The sequence below is a fragment of the Rattus norvegicus genome, chromosome 1 (genome assembly GCF_021556685.1).
Source record: "Rattus norvegicus strain SHRSP/BbbUtx chromosome 1, alternate assembly SHRSP_T2T, whole genome shotgun sequence".
NCBI classification, from domain to species: domain Eukaryota; kingdom Metazoa; phylum Chordata; class Mammalia; order Rodentia; family Muridae; genus Rattus; species Rattus norvegicus.
Genome location: NC_141534.1, coordinates 158,715,421 through 158,728,041, shown reverse-complemented (window position 1 = coordinate 158,728,041; position 12,621 = coordinate 158,715,421). Strand labels below are relative to the sequence as shown.

The 12,621-nt window shown below is 38.1% G+C and overlaps 1 protein-coding gene across 23 annotated transcripts in view; it reads right to left on the bottom strand.

The window, feature by feature from the left end:
- Nucleotides 1-12,621, bottom strand: part of Dlg2 (discs large MAGUK scaffold protein 2) — a 2,073,609-nt gene that overhangs the window by 310,363 nt on the left and 1,750,625 nt on the right. For all 23 annotated transcript variants that reach the window (XM_087586773.1, XM_087586779.1, XM_087586780.1 and 20 more), the window contains 1 exon segment: nucleotides 317-419. In XM_087586773.1, the coding sequence (XP_087442899.1) occupies nucleotides 317-419 (103 nt within the window).

Sequence of the window (12,621 nt, the reverse complement as noted above, 5' to 3'; positions counted from 1 at the left end):
AAATTGCTTTCACAGTATCCAGTGGTGACTAGATAAGGACATAAAGGAACAGAGCTGGTTTTGGCTTTTGGGGTATTTGAGTTCATTTGTTCATGTGAGTTTTCTAACTGCTTGATGTTCTGGAAGATTAGGAGCAACAACTTTTGTGAGATTTAGGGGACATTCATCATTAAGTTTCTATCACGAGTAGTTTAATAAAAATATTACTGATCTTGATCAAGATTAGCACTGAGAAGCAGCAATGTATCCACAAAGAGCCATTCTGTAACATTCAGAGCATGAGTTCTGGAACATTCAGAGTATGAGTTTGACTCACCTTCAGGTTGATATTGTGCTATGATTGTCACTGTCTGCCCAGCCCCCTTCAGTGCTGCAGCTGCCTGTTCATGAGATGCTCCTCGGAGATCGATACCATTCACCTAGAAGACAGATCAGACTTTTAGGCACAATATCTGTACACCAAAAGAAGAACAAAAGTTTTCCAAAATTAACAGGCTATCTAAAATTACTCCATGTTCCTCAAGATTTCTTCATTTGTTATTCAGGTGTTTCTTATTTCAGCAAGCTTCGTAGTCATGATTACTTTTAGAAAGCAAGGCCATGAAATTTCATCTTGTGTTTGTGGCACAGCCTAGCTAGGATGGAAATATTTTATCCATCCCGGTCCACAAGAGTTTCAGTGTGTGTACTGCTATGTTCCCATGGGTTTCCCGGATTTCTAGGGCAGATTGGCTTTACAACTAGAAGGGGAAATGATAATGAAGAGAGACACATGTAATGCCAACAGACAAGTATGTGCCGACAGATTCACATATTCAGATGACGTTCTGGGGAGACTGTATGGAATGGGCCTGGCTAGCTGCCAGATCCTTCTCTTTGGGTAAGTGCCTAATCCTGTCACGTGGAGCTTGGTGAGACAGCCTTGAGCTGTGTTCCAAAATAAACCCAACTGCCCCACTTCTCATGCACAATTCCATAATGAATTCTGACAAAATGAAATAGAGTGCCTGGAGTTTATTTTGCTGTCACTAACTCCCATTTTCGAGCCCATAGACCAGAAGAGAAGTGGAGCATCTATAAAACAGGCCCTGACCTCAGCCTGGAAGAATCAAATCACCAGCAAGTCAAGCCCAGTGAGAAGCAAAAGCTAAAGTCTTTCTCCAATCAATAGCGCCAATAAGCCATCAGGATATAATTGCCACTGAGGGGAGGGATGGTGGGTGAGGGCAAAGTAGAACAAGAAGCTTTCCTGACAGAAGTGAACATATACCGAGTCTAGTTTTCTAACCAATTCAGATGGTACCCTCACCCTGCTCCCCTTTATTCACAGGGCAGCATGCTATGCCCAAGAGAAGACTTCAAAGTTGATCAGCATATCCACATGTTCAAAACATTCTGCTTTGGCAATCTTCCTTAACAACAATTCTGAGAAGTTAAATGCAGGCCTGGTTTACTATTTTGGTTCCCTAGCTGGCTTGCCTCCTCTGTAATCTTCAAGTTGATGGCATTGCTTCCTCATAGTAACTCTGTTAAAGTATCGTCATTGATATCTAGAGTGTCTTTTGCCTGTCCTCTGGTTTTCTCTTCTGGTGAGCTTTCTTTTCCAAGCATTAACTATGCATTGGTTTTGAGAATCCCACTGTGCTACGCCTGTTGGGCAAGGCATTAAAAAGTGACTGTCTTATCTTCTCTCTGAGGCTGTTTTCTCTCATTTCAGAAGGAAGGAACAGTTAGGCCATTACGATCTAATGTGCCTATGATGGTAGGCACACCTGCATTCTTGGTCCCCAGCTGCTTGCACTGTTGGGGGACATTATGCAATGTTTAGGAGGTATAGTCTTGCTGGAAGAAATACATCACTAGAGACATACATCATTACAGACAGTCTTGGTGATTTTATAACCTCACCCTACTTCCTGCTCTCTTTGCTTCCTGTGTGTGGTTGAGATGTGACCACTCAGCCTCTTCCTCCTGTCACCTGACATGTCTCTGCTGCCATTGTGGACTTTCTCTCTAGAGTCATAAACCAAATGAACTTTATCCCCCCCTATAAGTTGCTTCAGGTTGAGGGATTTTATCACAGCAAAAAACCAACCAACCAACCAACCAAACAAACAACAACAACAACAACAACAACAACAACAACAACAACAACACCCTAACAACCTCTCTTTGATTGGAGAAATACCAAAGCTCCTCAAGAATAAAGAACAAGTCATTTTCAACACTGCCAATGATGCTAATGGGCCAGAAGTAGGATTATGGTAGCCAGAACTGCACACTATCAGGTGTCAATTTTTTTTAAATAGTTTCTTCTACTGTAAAACAACTAGCTCTTATTTAAAAATGGACATTACTAGAAAATATTTCCAAAAATTATACAAGAAAAAACTAAGTGAATTCTTACCATTTTCACTTCCATAGTTGGCCTCTTTACTGTCTTTTGGTCTGGAATTCACCCATGTAGAGCATTTGGCTATATCTGAATTTCTGTTGTTCTTGTTACATAAATACTTTATTACTTGTCTTTTAACTAATGAAATCAAATATTATGTATAAATATAACTTATTTTGGCTATCATTTAACAATGTAACCTAGGCATCTTTCATACAAGCTCATGTCACTTGAGTTTTTAATTGAAAGACTGTTCCTTGTAAAATGCTCTAGAATTGCTCAATGAGATTCTTACTGATGTTGTTAAAATTGGTTCCATTTTTCTTTAGTACATTTATGAATGTCTTCATGAAGGATAAATGCTCTGGACAGGGTCTTTGTAAGACAAAGGGTATATGGTTTTTAAATGTTGTTATTATATAATTAAACATCATTATTTATTTAACATTTAAATGATTAAAAAGGTAATCATCTTATTTATCAGATATGTTGATATACAAATGGAAGTAGTACAGATGCACAATACCATGTATCAAAATTAAATTGGTATAAAAACACAAAATAAATATTTTTCTACTGTTACTTCAAGAGCTATCTATTTGGGGGTTGAAAAGATGGCTCAATGGTCAAGACTATTGTTCTTGAAGAGGACCCAAGTTTGGTTCCCAGATTCAGATAGCATATAATCACCTCTAACTCCAGCTCCAAGGGATCTAATACACAGGGACACACACACAAATATAAATAAAAGTAAACATAAAATGTAATAATCTTGACGACTTCCTATATATAGTACACAGTACTTTGGCATGACTATAAACCAGTTATAAATATATGATTAAATGTTTATTATTTAGTATTTAATATACCATTATAACAAAGAATATTTAATAATAATATTTAAATGAGGGTATATTGTGTACATTGTATCATGTCTTGATTTTACTCAAAGAGCTTTCTGAGTTGATGTTAATGCTTTGAGACAGGTTCTGTCTGTGTAGTTCCTTAAACTCACTATATAGGCCAGGCTGGCCTCAAACTCATAGAAACCCTCCTGATTCATTTTCCAAGTGCTCAGACTAAAGGAGTATGCTACTCCAGCTAATCTCAGGGAATGTTCTTAGTTACATTTTACATACACGCATTGATTTCATTAATCTTAATGCTATATAAAGTCCTAGGATTTATCATGAACCATTTTATGTCACTAGTTCACAGTTAATGAACACACTGGTTCTTTAACACTTTGCTATTACAAACAATTCAATAATAAATACCAACTAATGGTAACTTGAATAAAGGCGATTTTGATAGTCATTGTAATGCTCCTGTAAAAATGGGGCATTCATTTATATTCCTACTAATAACATGATTTTGTATTTTTACACTAATTATTTGCACATACCCCAACATTTGACTTTTTCTATTTTGGTAAATAAACAATTATATTTTTAATTAGATTTCTTCAGTTATGAAGGTAAGTGTCTTTTATGCTAATTGGCTTTTAATTTACTTTTCCATAAAATGTATGATTCACTATATTTGCTGACTTTTTTGTTTAGTTTTTAAAGTTTTATCTGCATTTTTAAAATATTAATCTTCCCCTTTCAAACACATTTTACATTATGGAACATTATATTTTAAATTAGTGTGCTCTCTGTCATAGAGATAGTCACATTTATCATTTTCTTTCTTCTTCAAAAGCTTTAGACTTTTCTACTCTATTTTTAATTCCAAATGATCTAATACGTTTCCCTTATTCTCCTGTAATGTGATTATAGCTTTGATTTGGCTCTTTAAACTTATAAGAATCTACATCCTTGGTCTTTAATCTAGTGACAGCTCTTGTCAAACAATTTTATGTTTTGTGACAACAATGGTAGGTAAACATCCATTTTAAATGTGAGGGAAACACAAGGTCATAATATTCTGGGGCACAGAGAAGCTACCAGGAGGCATGAGGTAGTTTTCTGCAGGAAATACCACTGAGAAAAATACCTGAATAAGTTATTCAGATGAGAATGTAGAGACAGCAGTTTCCCAGAAGGATGCCAAAAACGAACTTCTATCAGCAGTAATAAAATCAAGGAATGACTTTTGTAGAATACTACTATCTTGAAATGAGAGTAGTGTCCACCCACAGATTTAACAAAATTATTAATTCTGAAAAAATACAAAGGGGTGGCCCAGTGGGAAAAGTTTACAGAACTGGTGCCAGGTTTCAATTAAAATAGTTAGATAAAGGCACAAAGGAATGTACAGCAAATCATTTCACAGTTAGGGGTCTAGGGAGAATATGGAAGAGAGGCTGCTGAGAAGAAACTGGGGCAGACTCCAAAGTAGCTCTCTTTTCTGGTTTTTCAGACAGACTATGGATAGTAAGGTGCACAGATGTAGTCCCACTGTTTTAAGGAAATGTAGAGGGATCTTGTCTTTTCTCTACAGTGGAGAAACGACTTCACTGTTCTGAAATGATGTAATAAGGTGAGCAGATATGCACGACTCTTCACGGACTTAGTCAGGCCACCAATGAGACACTGGGAAATGATGGTATGGAGGTCTGCCATCCCCTGGGCCTCTGGATTGTAAATTAAGTGATTCCATGATTAAAAAAAAAACTTCAAATGTGTTTTAGAATTAGTAAACTGTTTTCCCACCTCTCATTTTGTACTAAAGAAGGTGAGACATAAACAAACAAAATAATAAAAACACTCACATGTAGTTAGTGAATAAAGCAGGGAAATTACAGGCATTTCATAATCTAGAGTTTAGGCGTTCTGGGTTTCAAGCATGGGGTGCATAGAGGAAGTAAGGGAATGGCACGTGGAATCTTAATTGCTATGGAAAGTTTTGTTAGTAAGTGCCCAGGGCTCTACTGAAGCCTAGAACATTTCCCCTGTGTTTGGTAAGATGACCCTGGTAATGGTGAAGTCAGGATATAAGACCTAAGTGTTCAAAAATAAAATAGCCAGACAGGAAATGATGGTAATGTTGCAAATGCTATAAGATGAAGGCTTGAATTATGAACAACCAAATGGAATTGAGGATGAGACAGATACAGACTTCAGAAAAGAAACAGAGGGGGGATTGCTTCTGCAGCTGTCCTCAAGTGTTCTGAGATCCTTCCAGGGTTCAAACAGTATGTGTACTATTCATTAGATTAGAAATAGAAGGTAATAAAAATATTATAATTTTTAATTACTGGGCCTGACAGGGTGCCGTGATTTAAGAGAGTGACCCAAATTGAAAGTGAGTTGAGATGAGAGAGAATCCTGTATTTCATTTTGGAAATGTTACGTTTCCATTGGACATGTATGGCTCTTCAGGCTCCTGAAAGCTATATAGCAGGGGTTTAGAGAAATGGACAATGTTAATCATTATTTTTCTATTTACGTCTCCAGGGTCAGTACATGAGCACAGGAGAGCCGCATACACAAGGGGTTTGCTGTAGAAAGTAGCAATACTCAGATCACCCACTCCACAGAGCAGAATCAGGTTAGAAGAGTTATTATATGTAAAGCTCCTAGAACAGTGTCTGACACAAGCTTAGGACATACAGTTACCCTCTACTGTTGGTTCATTTCCAGTCATACATGAAGTGAGAGGGTGACCCGGGCTAGTCTAAACTACTCCAATAAAGGGCCAGTTAATTGACTAGGAGGAAGGCAGGGTAGTAGATCCTGAAAACGGAAGCACTGGACCCTGTAAATTTAGGCATCCCAAGTTGAAGTGGTATCTCACTGTAAGCCTATTCCACTGGGGTCATCCCCTCATCTCTCTGTGCCTTAGTTTCTTCATTGAGGGAGAGAGACTCATACTAAACGTCTGAGCTCCCTTCCAGTTTTTAATAAACAATCATACTCTATCCTCAGTATACATTTTGTTGACAACTTGAGAAAAACGGTTCACTCAGCTTTAAACTTTTGCATCACCCTAAAGCAAGTTTCAAAGTGAATGAACTATAAATTGCATGCGAAGTAGAAATTTCTAATTAAGCTCCCTGTTCCTCCTGGAGGCAGCAGCACTTGGCGGAGAGTGATAACACTTCTGACAGTAGCTGCCTGAGAACTTGGGACCAGAGTTCTGGAACACAGGGAAAATGAAAAATTGATATTGGATATTTACGTGTCTTAGAAGTTAAGCATTAACATTCCCTTTAAGTTTGGCTCACTGATGCAAAACGTGCAAATTTATATTTTAAAAAAGATTGAAAATTGTCTGAGCTTTGCCAAAGGCATCTGTAGAGGACTGATCACTTTGCAGTCTTTAACTGAAAATAATATCAGTCTAGTTACATAAACCCATCCTATGGGATAAAGCACAGGAAAGACCTTTCAGGATCCATGTACTTGGAATAATAACTATCTCAATGAAAGCAGAGAAGAAAAGGGTACCTGAGACCTCCTTGCCAATTACTGCACAGACCCATGATCTAGTCACTATCTGCAATGTCGATGAATTTGACTAGATGTTTATAAATCTCTTTTTTTAACCATATATTTTCATTTGGATACTGAAGATTTCAAACTTGTGCTCAAAATCAAACAATTTTCTCCTGAACCTAATTGTTTTTTTTCTTACTCTCAACAGATAACAATACCACATCCACCACTTGAGCTCCCCAGTAGAGAAGCTTCCTGCCTCCTCTCTCATCTCTTCCTGTAACCCATCAGCAGCTCTATTTAGTCTAGCTAGAAACCCTGTTACTCTTTGCCTGATCCACCCACCTTTGTCAGCCCAGCAGTTGTCCTTGGGATGTAGCAGGAGGCTGTGAATTTCTACTGTGTCTGGGACTGCCTCATGCCCACATTGTTTCCCTTTCACCGGCCAGCTATCATAAAGTTCACATAAAGTCCACACCTTTCCTTCCCTTACCATCTTCTCATTGGCTTCTTGTTCATTTGATTTGAGTAAATTCCAACTCCTGGCCTTGATCCCGGCCCATCCCTGTATTCCATTTCACACGACTCTGCTGTTTTCCCACAAGGACCTTTATTCTGTTTGGCCTCAGATTAAGGTTCCTTCCGCCTCTGGGTATCTGTGCCAGAGATTCGGTCATCTGAAATATCCTTCCGCCATTCTCTTATCTGGCCAGTTCTTTTCCTAATTCTCAGCTTACGTGCCAGTTTCTTAGAGCATTTTCCTCGTGCTCTCTCAAACTTAACCTCTTTGCCGTCTTGGAAAGACCGTGCTTTAATCTACAGAATTCAGACCTATTTGATAATTTACCTCATTTACACATCAAAAAAAATCTTCCCTTGAGTAAAAACTTCATCTCTTTGCCTCCATCCCCTTAATAGTTAAAGATATGTAAAGGCTAGGTAATAGTCCTTCAATTAATAAATGTTTATAACCATTAGATCACATAATTTTATGTAAATCATCAAATTTTATTTCACAATTAATTACATTTACTTATAATAAACCAAGTACTGGTAAGAGACTTTTCCATGACGCTGTCTTCCTGGGGGAGTACCGTAGGCATGGAAACAGAATCTTTGGGGGTGGGGCTTACTAATCTTCTGCAAAGCTTTATGATGATGGATGATCGGTCAGATGTGGCTGTCCCTGGTGATGTAGCTCTTTATATTCTGTATGATGAGGCAGAACTTCCTTAGCTGACAAACTGGTTTGGAGGGGGTGGGGCTCACCAGCTATGATGCAGTGGAAAAGCTCCAGATTTCCCCTTAACACACAGACGTGAGGGAGAATCTCTACACACGAGAACAGTGGTCTGTCATGTGCATCACAACCTCACTGTCATTCCAAGGTCATGCCCATCATTTGTTGGTTTCACGGGGGCGTCTGTGTGCATAGGTGGTATCCACGAGGGTACAACTACATAGGTTAGTAACTTTGGAAACACTACTGCCAAGAGTCCTCACACTTGGTCTTCCTCACACTGCCAGGCAAAGAATGAGTGAGACTTTACTGCTGTAAGATCCACTGCACCTATCATCTCCCAGCTCTCTTTTCAAAATTCCATTCTGGGTTAAAATGGGTGTGTTCCTTGAGACTGATTCTCTTAACTGGAGTAAAATTCAAAGCTATCTTTGGTGGATTCTGGTAATAATTTCATCTATGAATTTAATCATAATTGTCTTCTGAGTCACCTTCCAGCCCAGTTTAATTTTAAAAGAAAGAGACTGCCACAAAGTGCTTTATTCTTCCTCCAAAATTCTCTTTGGGTATGTATATGGTTTCTAGGTCGCTGACATGTTTTCACTAAATTAATCTTCTGCTAATGGCCATCAACAGGGAATTGAATAAACAGATTGTGAAATATTTACCTAGCAAAGAATAGACATTTATTTATGGCAACAGCATATACATCTAAGATTCTGAAATTGAAAAATGTCCATGACACATTGCTAAGTCAGAAGAAAGTTTTAGAAGGATATATATATATATGTAATATATATATTATAAGGATATATTATAAGTTTTAGAAGGATATATATATTATATATATAATTCTAATTTTCTCATAAAAATAAGCAGTAAGGATATATGGTGTTATAGAGAATTGGTTATGAGAAATCACATAACCAAATACTAGTAGATTCTGTAAAGTACTGTGGCTGGGTGGGGCAGAAATGCTTGTGATTCTTTTTAAAGCCTATAGTAAAGTCTGCATGATTTTTAAGCCATCACAGGTAACCAGCGCAAAATTAGAAATTATAGCATGAGGCAGTTTTAAGGACTGCAATTGACATTTGTGTTTCTTTAACCCCCAACATTATTTTCATATTATATTCCAATCCCAAATGAGCTTTGTTAAATTAAGTTGTCGAAATTACGCCCAAAATAGCAGAGAGATTTGAAAGCAGCAGAGAAGGTTCTTTCTACTTACCCTTGAGTATCATTTATTAGGCTCATTAATACAGTAATTAGGTTTTTCTAATCTCATTGTTTCATCTAAATGGGTACAAAGGCTTACAATCAGATTACATTTACCACTGCTGCCATTTTTGTGCTACCTTTTTATTTTGTTCTTATCTACTTTTCTACACGAGCCCTAAGTATTGATCCAGACCATCACAGTAGATTTCCTTTCCAATTTATTTTGTGCAGTTTCAAATAGCAGAAAACTCGGAGAATAGTGCACTGAAATCGCACAGAACTTCCATTAAGATCCAACAGTTCTTAAAGTTTTACATTTTTTTCTTCCTCTTTCTCTCTTTCTTTTTTTTTTTCTTTATTAACTTTAGTATTTCTCACTTACATTTTGATTGTTATTCCCTTTCCCGGTTTCCGGGCCAACATCCCCCTAACCCCTCCACCTCCCCTTCTTTTTTTTTTAATTGTTTTTATTAACTTGAGTATTTCTTATTTACATTTCGAGTGTTATTCCCTTTCCCTGTTTCTGGGCAAACATCCCCCTAACCTCTCCCCCTCCCCTTCCTTATGGGTGTTCCCCTCTCCATCCTCCCCCCATTGCCGCCCTCCCCCCAACAATCACGTTCACTGGGGGTTCAGTCTAGGCAGGACCAAGGGCTTCCCCTTCCACTGGTGCTCTTGCTAGGCTATTCATTGCTACCTATGAGGTTGGAGTTCAGGGTCAGTCCATGTCTTTCTTTAATTCTTACCCATCTTTCTGTTAGAACAGGGCGAGAGGTGAAGGGATAACACCACCATCAGCTTTTCTGAATAATTTGGACATGTCAGCAAGGCATCTCCTCGGCATAAAGATGCCTCAGTACACTCCTCGAGCCATGCTCTATCAAAGGAACCCAGAAAAACTAAAACTGGGTCGATGCTATATAATATAATGCATTTATTCAAATTTCCTAGGTTTTTTTCTTTAAGAATCTTTCAGGGATGTTTTAGTTAATGATTTATTTATTCCTATTGTATGTGCATTGGTGTTTTAGTAACATGTATGTCTGTGTGAGGGCATTCGGTCCCTTAGAACTGGGAGAGACAGTTGTGAACTGCCAGGTGGGTGCCGAGAACTGAACCTCTGGAAGAACAGCCAGTGCTCTTAGACACTGAGCCGTCTCTCCAGGCTTTGGTTTTTCTTTTCTTAAATCCAGAATTTTAGCACTATGTGTGAATTGCATGTGGTTTTTATTGTGAGTTGTTAGTCATTATTAATCTAGAGCATGAAATCACTTTTCTTTTAAATAGATTGACTTTTTAAAGAATGGCATCAGGCCAGATGTTTTGAACTGTCCCACAACTTGTGTTTACTTATTTGTCTGATGATAATTAAGGAAAAATTTTAGCACAATCTAAGCAGTGTTGTGTATGGCTGACTAAATTGCAAGCAGGAGCAGCCACATGTGTGGTTGACTCACTCTTTGTAATTTCCAGGTTGGTTACTTGTGTAAGGACTAAAACATCTCTTCACTTGAAAGATAACTTTTCTCTCTGTTGGTAGGAAATCCGAAGAGTCATTTTTTTTTGAAGTCACAGAGTCCTTTTCTTCAACATACTCTCCCAACTTTCCTCTTTTACTTCTGGAAATATCTATGGATAATACTTGTCTAGACATTATTTGATTGAGATTTGAAGATGGTGATTTTGTATTTTTCTATTTCTTGTGTAATCATTAGCTGATACTCTCGTGCAGAAAACTTTTTTCTTCTTATCCGAGTATCATCACAGGCTCAAACTTCTTGAACCTCCATGTTGTTATCAAATGCTTCCAATATCTGCTAATCTCCATCTCTTCTTTCTCTCATTGTTCTTTTCACAGCTTCAAGTTCTTATACCCTTGTAGCCACTTGGTATATCCTAGCCAGTCTACTTTTCTCCACATGTGAGTGTTCACATTATACGTGAGGCAGATGGTCCTCTTCTGTGGTTCTATTTGTAGGTCATATGCAAATATCTTTTCTTTTAAAAAGTACCATTTTGGGGCTGGCGGGATGGCTCCACGGTTGAGAGCACTGACTACTCTTCCAGAGGTCCCGAGTTCAATTCCCAGCAACCTCCTAGTGACTCACAACCATCTATCATAAGATCTGATGCCCTCTTCTGGTGGGTCTGAAGACAGCTACAGTGTACTCACATACATAAAACAAATAAAATATTAAAAAAAGGTATTATTTTGAAGATTTTATTTTATGTTATTTTATTATTTCATTTTATGTTTATAGGTATTTTGCCTGCATGCGTATCTGTGAGTCTACACATGAGCAATGACTGCAGAAGCCAGAAAAAATGAATTGGATTCCCTGGAACTGGAGTTACAACCATTGTGAGCCACTGTGTGAATACAGGGAACTGAACCCTAGCTCTTTACCAGAGCAACAAGTGCTCTTTAACTGTTGAGAAATTTCCCTGGCCCCAATTTATGTCTGTCTGTCTGTCTGTTTGTTTGTCTGTCTGTCTGTCTGTCTATAATTTTTATGTGTATAGGTATATGTCTGTGTGAGTTTATGGGCACCATATGCATTCAAAAACAGGCAGAGACCACCAGAGTGTGGTAGATTCCTGGATTTGGAGTTACAGGTAGTTTTGAGCCTCCATGTGGACCTAGGTACAGAGCTTAGTTCCTTTGCAATCGCAGTAAGTGTTCTTTACTGCTGAGTCATCTCTTCAGCTCTACGTGCAAATTTCATGTGCTTTTATTTCAGGCTTTCTATAATAAGGTGTTTGCTACAGCTCCTCACTCTCTTCAGATCATAGTGTTCTTTGACATGAGCAGTATTAGAGTTGGTCTTATCTAATCCTCTCGTGTCATAGGTATACCGATTCAGGCTCAGAGAATGAAATAGTTTGTCAGTGTCATTCACCATATTTGTGACACAGTCCAGATGGGAATTCTAGTATTTAGTGTTCTATACAACACAGCTCCATATCCCAAGCTAACCTTTTTTGCAGCTACTAACTTTGCGAACATCCTTATCCTGGCTTTACGTCCTGTGGCTCTCTTCCTGGTCTCTGCTCTGCTTCCCATCTCCTGAAGTTCCCTTGTGTCTTCATTTTCTCTCATGGCAAGGTTAAGTTGTACATTTACAGCTTTTCTGGTGAGCTGATGGTCAAGTGCTATTTCCATGGTCAGCAGCCTGGTAAGCTAACAGCATCACACAAAGCTTTCTCTTCCTTTAGTGCCTTATTACATTTTTGCAATAAAGATAATCCATAATATTAATAACAGTACTGGAAATTGTAGACATCTTTCTTTCTTAGCCTTCAGGTAACATTTGACAATTAATTGGACATATAATTCCTCTGTCTACACCCCTTCATCTACATACTTACACACATACGCACAT